General features: G+C 37.6%; 2 protein-coding genes across 3 annotated transcripts in view; one reads left to right on the plus strand and one right to left on the minus strand.

Annotated features, from left to right (window-relative positions):
* LOC101307819 overlaps positions 1-1,606 on the plus strand; it is a 2,930-nt gene extending 1,324 nt beyond the window's left edge. Inside the window, exons 3-8 of the mRNA XM_004305695.1 lie at positions 272-337; positions 645-733; positions 817-904; positions 1,003-1,233; positions 1,316-1,465; positions 1,544-1,606. Of these exons, the coding sequence (XP_004305743.1) occupies positions 272-337; positions 645-733; positions 817-904; positions 1,003-1,233; positions 1,316-1,465; positions 1,544-1,606 (687 nt within the window). The remainder of the gene's footprint in view (positions 1-271; positions 338-644; positions 734-816; positions 905-1,002; positions 1,234-1,315; positions 1,466-1,543) is intronic.
* Positions 1,607-10,022: 8,416 nt separating this feature from the next.
* On the minus strand, positions 10,023-11,721 carry LOC101295929 (protein ELF4-LIKE 4-like). Of its 2 annotated transcripts, none has more exons than XM_004303634.1 (2): positions 11,522-11,721; positions 10,023-10,634 (listed from the first exon to the last, which is right to left on the minus strand). In XM_004303634.1, exon 2 carries the CDS (start codon positions 10,602-10,604, stop codon positions 10,260-10,262), a length of 345 nt encoding a protein of 114 aa, XP_004303682.1. In that variant the 5' UTR covers positions 10,605-10,634; positions 11,522-11,721; the 3' UTR covers positions 10,023-10,259. The 2 variants fall into 2 exon arrangements, with proteins under 2 accessions (XP_004303682.1, XP_004303681.1); XM_004303633.1 differs by having other exon boundaries at positions 11,550-11,705.
* Between the last annotated feature and the right edge of the window lie 756 nt (positions 11,722-12,477).

Below are 12,477 nucleotides of genomic sequence, written 5' to 3' on the forward strand. Positions count from 1 at the left end.
TTTTTTTACCCTCATTATTTTAACACACATATGTCACCTATGGTCAATGTTAACGTTGACGTGACGAAAAATCGGCCGTGGGTACTATGTAGATACTAAAAATTGAGTTTGGGTATCATTTTGATAACTTTGTAAGTTCGGGTACCATATTGTCAGTCACCCAAGTGTTCAGACATTGTTGATGCCAAAAATCCAAGATAAATTTCTCTATAAACTATTATATTCTGCATATTAATCAAGTGTTTTATAAGGAGCATATGATTTATTGTAGGTTGGGAAGGGTCTGTCCAAGGATGAGAAGGCCCAGAAGTTAGCTCTAAGACATTGGCTTGAGGCTGTAAGCTCCCATTAGGAATATATTACTTCATATTTTCCCCATTATTTCATTGAACGTAGTTCAAAAGTCTCTGAATGAATTTCACGTCAGCTTTTCAATATATACTACTGTATCTAGCATGGATTTTCCGCTTATACTTCTAATACAACTTTTGGGAACCTGTAATAAGTTGCTAGCACTTATAGTTGATAATTTAACTGAACTAAGCAAATTACATTACTTCCATGTATACACTTTCGTTGTATCATTCTGTGGAGCTTTATCGTTACATGTATAAACTTCGTCACCATCTGTTTCTACTGTACAGATTGATCCACGCCATCGTTATGGACAAAATCTGTACTTGTATTATGATGTATGGTTTAATAGTGGGAGCTTTCAACCTTTCTTCTACTGGTAGAATTTCTACAGAAACTACTTTCGCTTTTTATAACTTGTTGTTTTGTTTGTAATCTTTTGTTGCTACAATAAAAACTAAGGTTGGATGTTGGAGATGGCAAAGAAGTCAATCTTGAAAAGTGCCCAAAAATTGATCTGCATCATCAATGCATCAAGTATCTTGGACCAGTAGGTATCCTAGTAGTTTAGCATGAACTACTGAAGGGGAAGCTTATGGAATGATTTTGGTTACTGATGTGTTTTTGTTATATATAATTTCCTTACAGAAAGAGAGGGACGTTTTTGAAGTGACTGTGGAAAGTGGGAAGCTTATGTACAAACAAAGTGGGAACCTTGTGAATACTCCTGAGGGTTCTAAATGGATCTTTGTACTCAGCGCATCAAGAATCATGTACATAGGGGAGAAGAAGCGAGGCCTTTTCCATCACTCTAGTTTTCTTGCCGGAGGTGCCACCCTTGCAGCCGGAAGACTGGTAGCTCATAATGGACTTCTTGAGGTGTGTTTATTAATAGTCAAGTTAAATCATTAGATCAATAAAATTATTTCCTTACAGTTTAGAACCTCATACACTCATTCAGGCGGTATGGTCCTACAGCGGTCATTATCGCCCAACAGAAGAGAACTTCATGGAATTCATTAGTTTCTTAGAGGAGCTTCATGTGGACTTGACAGATGTTAAAGTAAATATCTTTAACAATAATATTCATTCCATTAGCGGTCTGAACTTGGTGCTTAAGTTGCTAGACGATTAATTATAATCTGATTAACCTGTATATCTATCTTATTTTTGTAATTGTTATCTGCAGAAATATCCTATAGACGATGATATTCCACCTTCATCTGCTACCGAGAAAGAAGTGAACCCTTAACCAGATTCTATGAAGAAGCACCCTCCTGAAGATATCTCATCATCTGCAATTATTGATGTTGTTGGTGCACATTCACAGATTGTACAAGTATAATCAACCTAGACATAGACATGGATGTTTCGTATGTCTCACATTCTCACTTCTGTGTATAATTCATTAAGACAGAAAGTAAGGCCTAGATTCCTTGCTGCACTATGTACAAAAGCACCTCGATCTATACATTATCATTCACTTGAATGTACATGATTTAGTTTCTGTTTCTTTATATAGTCAAGTACCCAACTGACATTTCATAAACTTCATTTGTACTGTTGAAAAGATTGTGGAATTTAAAGCAGAGAAGTGGTCTGCAACTACACATTTCAGTGACCTGTATTTGCCTAAAACTGCATTAGCCGACTCTGTGCGTTAATTTGGTTAAGATACTGATTTTGATAATTCGCACCGGAACACCAAAATTTATGTGACAATGTGGATTGTTTGTGTAACAAGCTGTCTAAAATGACAGGTTTTCTGGGGTAGCTTTAAAGCTCATCATAATCCACAGATTTCTGAGGAACATGGGATATATTTATGAGGGATTTCAGAAATGGTAATTTTTTTGGTTTGACAAAAGGAGCTATCAGGAACAATTGGTTTGAGAAAATAGATTTAAGCAACATCATTATAGTACATGGGATAGATGAATTGATCTTAGAAACAAAACAAATGCAGCTGATATCTAAAGCTTGATCATTGTACAGAATGAATCAACTCCTATTAGAGAAACAACAATAGAACACAAAGAAAATAAGCGGTAAATCACATTGCTTTATTCCTCTAATCACCAAATATATACAATTCGTTTACAATTCCAAAGGGTCTCCAAACTATCCTGAGTGGGGAACCGAAAGAGAGATTCAATATTTACAAATCCACAGTACCACATACTGGTGCAAAACGGGAATAAACCAGTGAGCTATTATGTCTCAATAGATCTCTCCTTCCTCCAACTCCTCAATGATCTCACCTTCCTCCAACTCCTCAATGATCTCTCCTTCCTCCAACTCCTCAATGATCTCTCCATCCTTGATAAAGAGCCCTAACTGCTCCAATGGCCTCTGGCGTCGTCCTCCCCAGTAACCCCAAAAGCAAGCAATATCACATTGGCTTAAAATGCCAACTTGCTTGAGTGTGCAGCAGTAAGGTTGCTCACGGCAAGCAGCAGCGGCTTCCATCTTGTCACGCTCAAGCTTCTCTTTTCTCCTTTGCCTTTGTCTTCGTATCTGTTCCAATCGTTGTCTCTCCTTTTCAATTTCCTCCCGTCGTTGTCTCTCTTTTTCATTTTCCTCCCGTTTCTTCTTGGCCTCAAGATCCGCCGCCTCTCTCACTTGAGCTTCAACCCTCTCCTGCTCTTCAAACTGGTTCCTCTTGAGTTTCGCCAGTTCCTTTTTCACAATCGCCGGGTCGCTAATTATCTTCTCAAGGCGGTCCTTTTCAGCTTTCAAGATTGTATCGGCGAAACGGACCTTGAGCATGGCACCACGGAGTGTTGTCGGTGACAATGGAGGACTGGTGCTCGTACTGATAGAAGACGAAGACTTCATCTTCTTCTTCTTCTGCACTTCTGTCTGATCCGCACATAGGGGAAGGGATCGCTTCTTCTTCAATTTGGGGATCTCAGGAAGGACAGAAGAAGGAGAATAAGAAGAAGAAGCAGAAGCAGAGGAGGAAGAAGAATAATTTCCGGAACAAGATTGAGCCATGTCTTGCCGGGATGGGAATTTGGGGATTTTCATCTGCTTCGTCATCTGGGTATTTGGGACTCTGGGGAATTTGGTGAATTTCATCTGGTTCGTCATCTGGGTATGGAAAGAGGGATTGAATTTGAGTTTTCAAACACAGAATTTGGGGTAGAAATAGGGAAACTTTCCTATTCCTTTTCCTTTTCTCACTTGGACAAGGATTAACTACATATCCTACACCTACAGGGATTGGGATTAGCTACGCCCGCGAATTTTTTGAATTTTTTTTCCCGCGAATTTTTTTCTGATCCTACAGGAATTAGGATTGGCTATACAGCTCAGAACGCGTCAAAATATTTTTATCCTTCACTCCTTTTCTTTTTTCTATTTTACAAATTTATTTAAAGCAAAATTAATATAATGTGAAAATGCCCGAACTCTGAAGGACGATTTCTTGAATTTTTACCCCAAATTTTTTTACCATTGGGTTTCCATTGGTCACTCTAAAGTACAGTATTTCCCATATTAGAAGGATTTATTAATTAGTATATGAGGTCAGAAAAAATGTTTAATGAGGATCACTAAGATGTTTATGAGGATAAGTAAAATGTTTAATGGGGCTGAAAAAAATGTATTATTTAATAAAAACTTGCCGCTATCACTAGAGTTGAAAGAAAACTAGGATTCAAAGACACAAAAAAAAAAACTAAATTTCCCTATTTCTTTGCAAATTCATATTCGATTCGTTGCTTGTCCTTGGAGAATATGGTGGATCGTGATTGGCTCTTCTTCTTCCTTGTCTGTCTGAGTAGTGAGATTGTGTTTATTGATGATGAGACTCTCACGCTTGAGGGTGTTGACATTTATTCTAAGACGTGGAGCTTCCTCTCTAATGGTGGGATTCACCATAATTCACAAGAAGAGACATTTTGTGAGGTACAAGCACAAAGAGAAAATGAGCTACCACTACTGGAATTTAGCACCTAGGCGACAGAAACGATTCGTCTCCTAGGACTCAGTTTCCGTCACTTAGAATCCTATAGCCAACGGAAAGTTCGTCGCCTAATAAGCTCTGTCGACTAGGAAACGTGAAGTATGACTTTAGGCGACGGAAATTATGGACTCATTGACTAAGACAGTTCCTAGCTGACGAACGATTTCTAGCCTAACATATGGGCCTACACTCTTACGTGACGAAAAGAAATTTGTCGGTTAAGATCTTAGTAGACGGATCACCTACCAGTTTGTTGCCTAAGATGAAATCCTAAACGACGGAGCGCTACCGTGTTCGTCGACTAAGATAACAACCTAGACAACGGCTTTTTAGCCTTTTCATCGCCTAAGATTACAACCTAGACGACAGAGCTTTAGCATGTTCGTCGCCTAGGAACCCTGACTTTCGATTCTTTAATTGATTCATTTCATTTCTCTTATTTCACCATTATTTTAATTTTTTAATTAAAAAATAATAATTTAATAACATTTATAAGCAAAATAAATATAAATATTATTCATTGTTAAGTAGAAAATTGTTCATCAAAACAAAACAAAACAAAATCACTACTTATGAAGACACATAACCATTCAACTGTGAATTTACCAAAAAGTGGGTCTTCTATTAAAAAGTTTTGAACCGGTTCTCATTGTAGTGGTCATCATTAGGACAGCTCCTTAAACAATTAATATTCTCGAGCAATTCGTTAAGAGAAAAGTTTAACAATAAATATGATAAAAACTTTGAGCTAGCCTTAAAATAGAGACAAACTCTCTTAAATTGGTTGTCTTTCGTCATTAACTTAACCAAAGGGATAATGTGTGTTCAAATAGATCCTCAAGTCACCTTGTCTTCCATGGTACCACCAATGGCGGATCCAGGATCTGGAAGTTGTCTAGGCTAGTTAGAAGCACATTTTTTTTTTTTGAGGTTTATAACCCATTGAAAACTCATCGAAGGAATTTTTTTTTTCTTAAGAAACACTATCAGAAGTGCAAGAATTATATGAGAAATTTTTGTTGAATTTCTTATTTGAAGAGAGAAAAGTAAAAAATGGGCAAAAAAGAGTAAGAATATATTGTAATTGAAGAAGGAAGGAAGAAGAATTGTGTTGTTTGTGGTACCAAAGTGAGAAAAATTACTAAAAATATCGAGATCTGCTCTTCCGAGCAGTCGAACCTGCGACAAGGAGGGTATGATTTGGTCAGTTACCAACTGAACCAAGGCTTACATATAGAATTTAATACATATAAAATTTCTATCTAGACTTCAGCCCAGACAACCCACTACGTAGATCCGCCCATGGGTACCACCATACACAAACCTAGAGCGCATATCCTATCTTTTGTCATGTATTTAGAGATACTTTCGTTATTTTAAGAATGACACAACCCAAGGATGACATTCTTCTAAGCTGGGTTTTGAACATGACAACCGAACTAAATTTTATTTTGCTAGAACTTTTCAAAGCACGCATAAGAATCTTATGTTCTTATTTTTCTTCTCTTCATTAAAAGCAAGAAAATTCTAGTATGTCATATGATATAGCATGCCTCACAAAATGTGTGGCTATCATTGATTGAATAAGCAATTAAATAACCATGTAATAACTATTTACCCTCTCAAAAGCTCTCATGTGTCATACAATTAGACACATTCAATAGATATGTCATACCATATGATATGATAGACAAACCATTAAAAGCATGCATATATGTACATTAGACTTGGTCCTTTTCTTTCTTATTTACTTTTATCTCATCAAATTATAGTAATATCCCACAACTTTGGTAGTAAGTTTTTCTACGAAAATCATAGAACGACATAGCTCAAGGAAGATGCAACTCAAATATTCAAAAATTTGGGTTCCAAATTTTAAAATTGACATGCAAAAGATCAAACATGCATATTGCTGATTTTCCAGCAACCTCAAACTAATGTATTGATCAATGACCTCAATCCAATTGCTGAATTATGGAGATGTTATGATGAGACAATGATGAACAACTTTGTTAAAGAACATTTTTCGATTCAAGGCTCAGATATAGGTGTTTGAGGCATGCAAGTTGGCTGACGAACAAAGATAAAAATACTTGAAAGGGACAAAGTGAAGCTCCATCAAATATCTGGACAATATCAGAAATCAAGTGGAATAATCAGTGTATAAATGTCTTTCTAACAGTTGAGATAAGGCTTGACTTAAAGACATTTGGGTATTCTTCTAAACTCAAAGAAACATGGGCTAAGAAAAGACCAATTCTCGATACACTAGTATGAAATCTTGCAAATAATTTTTGGCACAAATCAAATTTCCTCCAATCTCAAAGCCAAATGATTTATGTAGACTTACTGCCAAACTTCCCGAAGTATTACAATAAGAGGTTGTGGACTTGTGGTTCTAGAAATGCTGGAGGAGACGGCGACCAACTAAGGTGGATTTGGTCTAATATATGGAAAAAGATTATTGGCATTGCTGATGCTGTTGATGCGAAATTTCGTCATCAACATGTCAAAGAAGAATTTGTTGAAATCCGATGTAAAGCTTGGTGGGGTTAATGCTCAAGTGTGGATCTTCATTTCTTGACCATGGGATCTATCTACTCTGCAGGAAGGTGAGGACAATGAGGTCGATTGCGTGGAGCAATGGTTCACCATGAACAATTGGTTGTCTTGACACCGGCGTGATGCTTGCCTATCGACCTCCTATGACAAAGTCAGAACAACATAGATAAGAGTAGGAGAAATTTCTCTAGAGAGAGTGAGTGTAAGTGTATTTGTCTGTATAATGAATGAAAGGGGCTTCCCTTTTATAGGCCTCGAGGAGACGGTTTTGATTTACTATTCAGAGCATGGGCTTTGTACCTGAGGCATGTCCATGAGTCACTTTTTGACACGGCAATGTCCCTTTTCTAACACACATACATGCTTCAGTCTTTTCTAGATATGGGTTCGTCAGGTTTGATAACACGTGTCAAGACTTTTGCTTCCCCTCACCTCTAGTTGCGCCATTCCCGTCCCTATTCATGATGAGATCGACCACGAGATCTTGACACCAGTATTGTTAAGTGAGGTACGATCTTGATAAAGGATAGACTCATGTACTTGTTGATCATTTTCGTGTATGATCCCTTCTCCGTTGTCCTAGCTGAACCCTGGATGTCTGCCAAGGCGTGGTGGCATGGCAAGCTAGGCTATCTCAATGTTCCTTGATTCTTGGCTACCTCACATTCGAGGAGTGCCAGTTGGAAGTTGAGGAAGCCAAAGTTGAAAGCTTGTTCATAAATGAACCTTTTGCTTGATGTTGGGTTTTTAACATCCCTGACGAGTCAACGTGTCCCTCGTGGATATTTGGACTTTTCAACGCGTTTTACGTGTGCATGGTTGAAAAGTCGTAATGGTTAGTGCGTCCAAATTCTGACACGAACATATGCCAATGCTAGAGATGGAAAGACGAAGGCAGTTAGACCTAACAAACTTGAAATGTGAACTGTGAAATGCCTCACTTGGCTAGGTTTCTGCATGGTTAGGCTTCTGCTCCGTTTATACTTTTATATGAAAAGTGAATTGTGAAATGCCTCACTTTTCCCTTGCATTTTGAATCCTAGTTTGCAAAACACATTTCTTATTTCATGTTTCATCTATAAGTATAAACCAAGTAGAGGCCTAACCAAGCACTTGGCCGTGATCGACTTAGGATTCCCCTTTTCGGTGATGATCACCTGTTGGACCTTCGGCACTTGACTTTTGGGATAAGCTTCACCCCTACCTATGATTCAAAGTAGCAATGCAAGGGCGTAAGAAACATCATATCGACAGTCACCAGACTTGAGCACCTCCTTAGATCACCACAGTTACCTTGGCTCAAAAGGGATTCCTTCTGAGGTGCTTTACCTTGAGTCTCAAGCTTAAAGAGGTACTTAAAAGTATGGAACACATGAAAAAAGTACTGCAACTACTTGCGGATGCACAACATGCCTTTGTTTCTTAATATTTTGCGGATGCTATAACTAGTCTATCGTAAGTCAAACTCAAAAAAGAAACTCACACTTTCAAATGCTACAACTAATCTATTGTGAGTCAAATTCACAACCTCACACTTTCAAGGGAAGACTATGCCAAGATCAAATGGTACTTGGCTTTTACATCAAAATTTTGACTCCATCATTGCATAACTTTCACCGAATGATTTTACTTTTACAGTGGCATTGAGTTAAAATTGCATGGTCTGAACAGATCTTCTCTTGCAGAGTCGTAGTTGGACCAAATGGTGTTTAGTGTTTAGTGTTTAGTCGTAGAAAGCTTCATTGCATTTCTGGCCAAATAAATGACCACTGAACTGAAAACCTCAAGAGTGCTATTCATGTAAACCAATATGTATCTTTTGCTTGGCAGTTTGTACATTCCTAAGTCATAATGTCCTGTCCTGTGCTTCAGCGATATATCCTAATTACTGTACATTCTCTCGCTAGCTGCAGCCTGCTCGACGGCTAGTACCACAATGCTCCTACTGCATGATGCTGATCGATCCTACTGCCCCGCAAAGTTGTGCACTAGATATCAGTTGTCTGCAGCAATGGCATTCCTTTCTTGGTTTCTCTCTATGGGTCCCTATGCCGATGATAGGGTGCTATATCAATAAACTCCGATTAAGAACGCTCTAGGAAATCAGAGATTTATTCCATGACTTCATTTTGAAAGCTATACCATGAGTGACACTGATGCTAAAAGTTTTCAGAACAATCAACTATATGGGCTTTCCTCACAGAGAGAGATTAACAGGAGATGCAAAATAAAACTATAAAAAGAAAAAGGTGACGAAATCGATTAGAACAAGATATACAACTATACAAGCAAGGATCGACAGTGTTTATGCAGTTCCAAACTTCCAATCCACTACATACGCATCAACATTGGGCCCTATTTTCTAACATAGAGTTTTTGTCCCTTTGAAGTGCTTCCTTATGAGATTAAGCAACAATTCAACAGGTCAAAAGAGCAATCATTTGCTAATGAGATTTTCAGTTAGTGGTGTCTGTATGGATCCACAAAGAACTGCATTATCTCACTTCTCCACAAAAAAATACTGCTGAAAAATACACAGCGACTTCTATACATATAAAACTTGCTGGCTGGGTAAACGGGGAATTCTCCACAGAGTCCCGCCCCGTGCCCCATTTGCTCATCCCTAAATTACTGAAAACAGTATATACCAATCTTCCACTCCACACCAAAAATCAACACCTAGACAAACAAGGGAAAAGAATAAAGTGGGTGGTTGAAAGTTCATATTCAAAGTAGACAGTATCAGGAAAGTGTGAAATCCATTAAAACCAAAAGATGAAAACTAGATCATATTTCAGCTTTTATGGAAGTCCAGAAGTAGAGGTTATGATTTATGGACTGCAAATTCTAAAATATGAGTAAAGAAGCTTGGTTAGATTAATTATATCACAACAAAAAGTGCATCATAACATGCAACTCAATCATGACAGAGGTTCAATAAATCAAAAAGCGATATCCCCTATACTTACTTTTCCTTTCTGTTCTACTATTCTTCTTCTTGGTCTTCTTTCTAAATTGGATGTATCATATGAAAGATATATATAGATTCAAACCGAAATGCTAAACAGCAAAGCGTCGATAATATCAATAAGGATATCTAATATACACACATGTCGTAGAATTGGAGCTGAAAGTGAAGACTTCAAGGCTATACTTCTATAGTTTTATACTGAGATTTTCATCATAGTTTGTGGCAGTGAAAATGTTGCATAAAGCCTCAAATAGATAGATATTATTGATTCAAAACTACAAATGAGCACCACAATATTATGAAGTTATTTCCTCTAGTATCACAAATTCACAGTTTTTTTCCCTTATTCAGTAATTTAAGACTGCAGGATCTATAACTACAACAAAGCTATATTTAGAACAATTACCCGGATCTAATTCTCTTCTCACTAGATTTTCCATCTGATTTCAAAGTCCCAGCAGATTCACCTTCTGAAGAGGCTTCCATTGACCTGGAAAAATTGCTGGAAAGATCAGCGTAGAGATCTACCACCCTTCTAATGTTGTTGTTAAGCTCTCTAATTAATCCCACATTCCTGCTGAGGTTATCGGGGATCTTGGACTCATGGTTTTGATTAATCTCATTTATTAGCAATCTGTTCTGATCCAAAATGTCTTGTACTTGTACAAAGCTCTTCTGAAATGTCTGCACAACCTTGCTATCCAACTGGGTACCATTTCCTATGCCTGTATATATACCACCTTCCATCTAATACTTCAACCAAAACGAATGCTTGCCCTGCATCAGAAACAGTATGTATGATGAAAACGAAAAAGAACAAATCAAGAAACGAACTATACTAAAAGTGAAATATAAGGCACCCATAAGTTTACTGAACCTTCAAGTACAATTTACATGGAAATCCAAATAGAAAAGTTCATGACTAAATTAGCAGGAAATGTTGGGTAAAGAAGAAAAGTAAAGCCTCAAACCTTTGATTTGCAGTATCCCAACAAATGAACTGTGCCGGGTCAAGGTTTTAAGTAACTTTTAGATTTAGACAAAAAGAGCAAAAAGAGGTGAATTTTGATTCCCCAGAGAAAATAGAGGTGAATTCTTCTGTTCTTTCCTTTTCTCACTGTTCTTTTGAAACAGGTAACTTACCAAGTAGAACTTAAAAACCTCCTTGACAGGTTCTTCATGCCTAAAAGCATAAACACCTTTTACCTTGGAAAGCAATCTTTGATGTTCAACTGATCATTAAAAAAACTAATCTAATCCAAAGTTTTTGATTTTGATACTCAAGCGGATTAGAACCTCAACAACAAGAAACCCCAGAAACCCAGTCAATGCCAAAGAATAGTCCTTTCACATGAATAACACCAAAAAAGCCAAACTTGGTCAGTAGAAAACTTTGCTTCCAGAACACTACTTTGTTTTGACTCCAACTTTTGCAGAAAACAATGAGACAAAACAACCGTGAACTCCAAAACAGCAATCTCTAATTTGGAAAGAATCCAAGTCACTGTTCTTCCAAAACTATGAGCTTGGAACAATGATGTCATAATGAAAAATTGAAACATACCCATCAACCAAACTACCCAGAAAAGTATAGAAGGTAACAATAGAATTATGAGAATCAAAACTCTTGTAATTTTCCAAAGCATTGAAGATATGAAACATACTGGGATTCTGGAAAAGAATGGAATTTACTTATATAATCGGCGGAGCTGCTTCTGCTGTGGCGGAAAAGGCCTGAGAAATCATGAGAGGAACATAGAGCAGGGGAATAGATAGGATCTTGTGCAGCAGAGTAGATTTGATTGACAGCCAGATATGGAGGAGGTGTTTCTTTTTCTCTCTCTAAATCTTTCTTCTTTTATCTCCTCGTTTACCTCACGTGTCTCCTTTTGTTGCTTCGGTCATTGTCCTGGTGCGGGACTGCGGGGAGAGCGGCTACTGTGTGGGAGCGTGTATGGAACAGACTGTGTGCGTCACCAGGAGGAAAATAGTACAACCGCAATAAGATGACAGAGTGGAGTTTGAACACAAAATGAGTGGATAGCCAACATAATAAACTGATGCAGAGCTCAGCCTGATGTAATAACTGTCATGATCTATTTGAATTTTGAGTCTTAAAATAGAAATGTATTCTCATTGCATATATGAATATTAAGAGATCGTTTATGACTGTATGGGATATATTTTGTAATGATATTTCGGTAAAATGACTCGTTTAAGTTTTTGTTTATGACAACTACATGTAATCGAGAAAGTGAGAACATAAGTGTGAAACATTCTTACCTAAGTTTGAATTTCATCAACGTTAATTGGAGTTAAATCTCAATCAAGAGAGAATGAAGTATTTTGACATGATCTCTCGGCACGGATTATCCTCTATAAGGCTTGGGCTTGCTATGGTTTTCCGGGGCAATGTCTCTTTCACTCTTTATGTTGTTGCTCCATTTCTTCCTTTGATACTGTGTGTCCCCTTGTCGGAGGTGCCACCCTTACAAGCAGCGTCAGTGCAGCTTTCTGGGGTGAGTCAGGAGGATACTGAAGATGATGGTGCAAAATATGCGAAGCATAGTTTGGCCTCGGTGCTTAAGGAATTGCAACCGAATGCTTTATGGCTCGTTGT

The sequence above is a fragment of the Fragaria vesca genome, linkage group LG6, assembly GCF_000184155.1.
Source record: "Fragaria vesca subsp. vesca linkage group LG6, FraVesHawaii_1.0, whole genome shotgun sequence".
Lineage (NCBI taxonomy): Eukaryota > Viridiplantae > Streptophyta > Magnoliopsida > Rosales > Rosaceae > Fragaria > Fragaria vesca.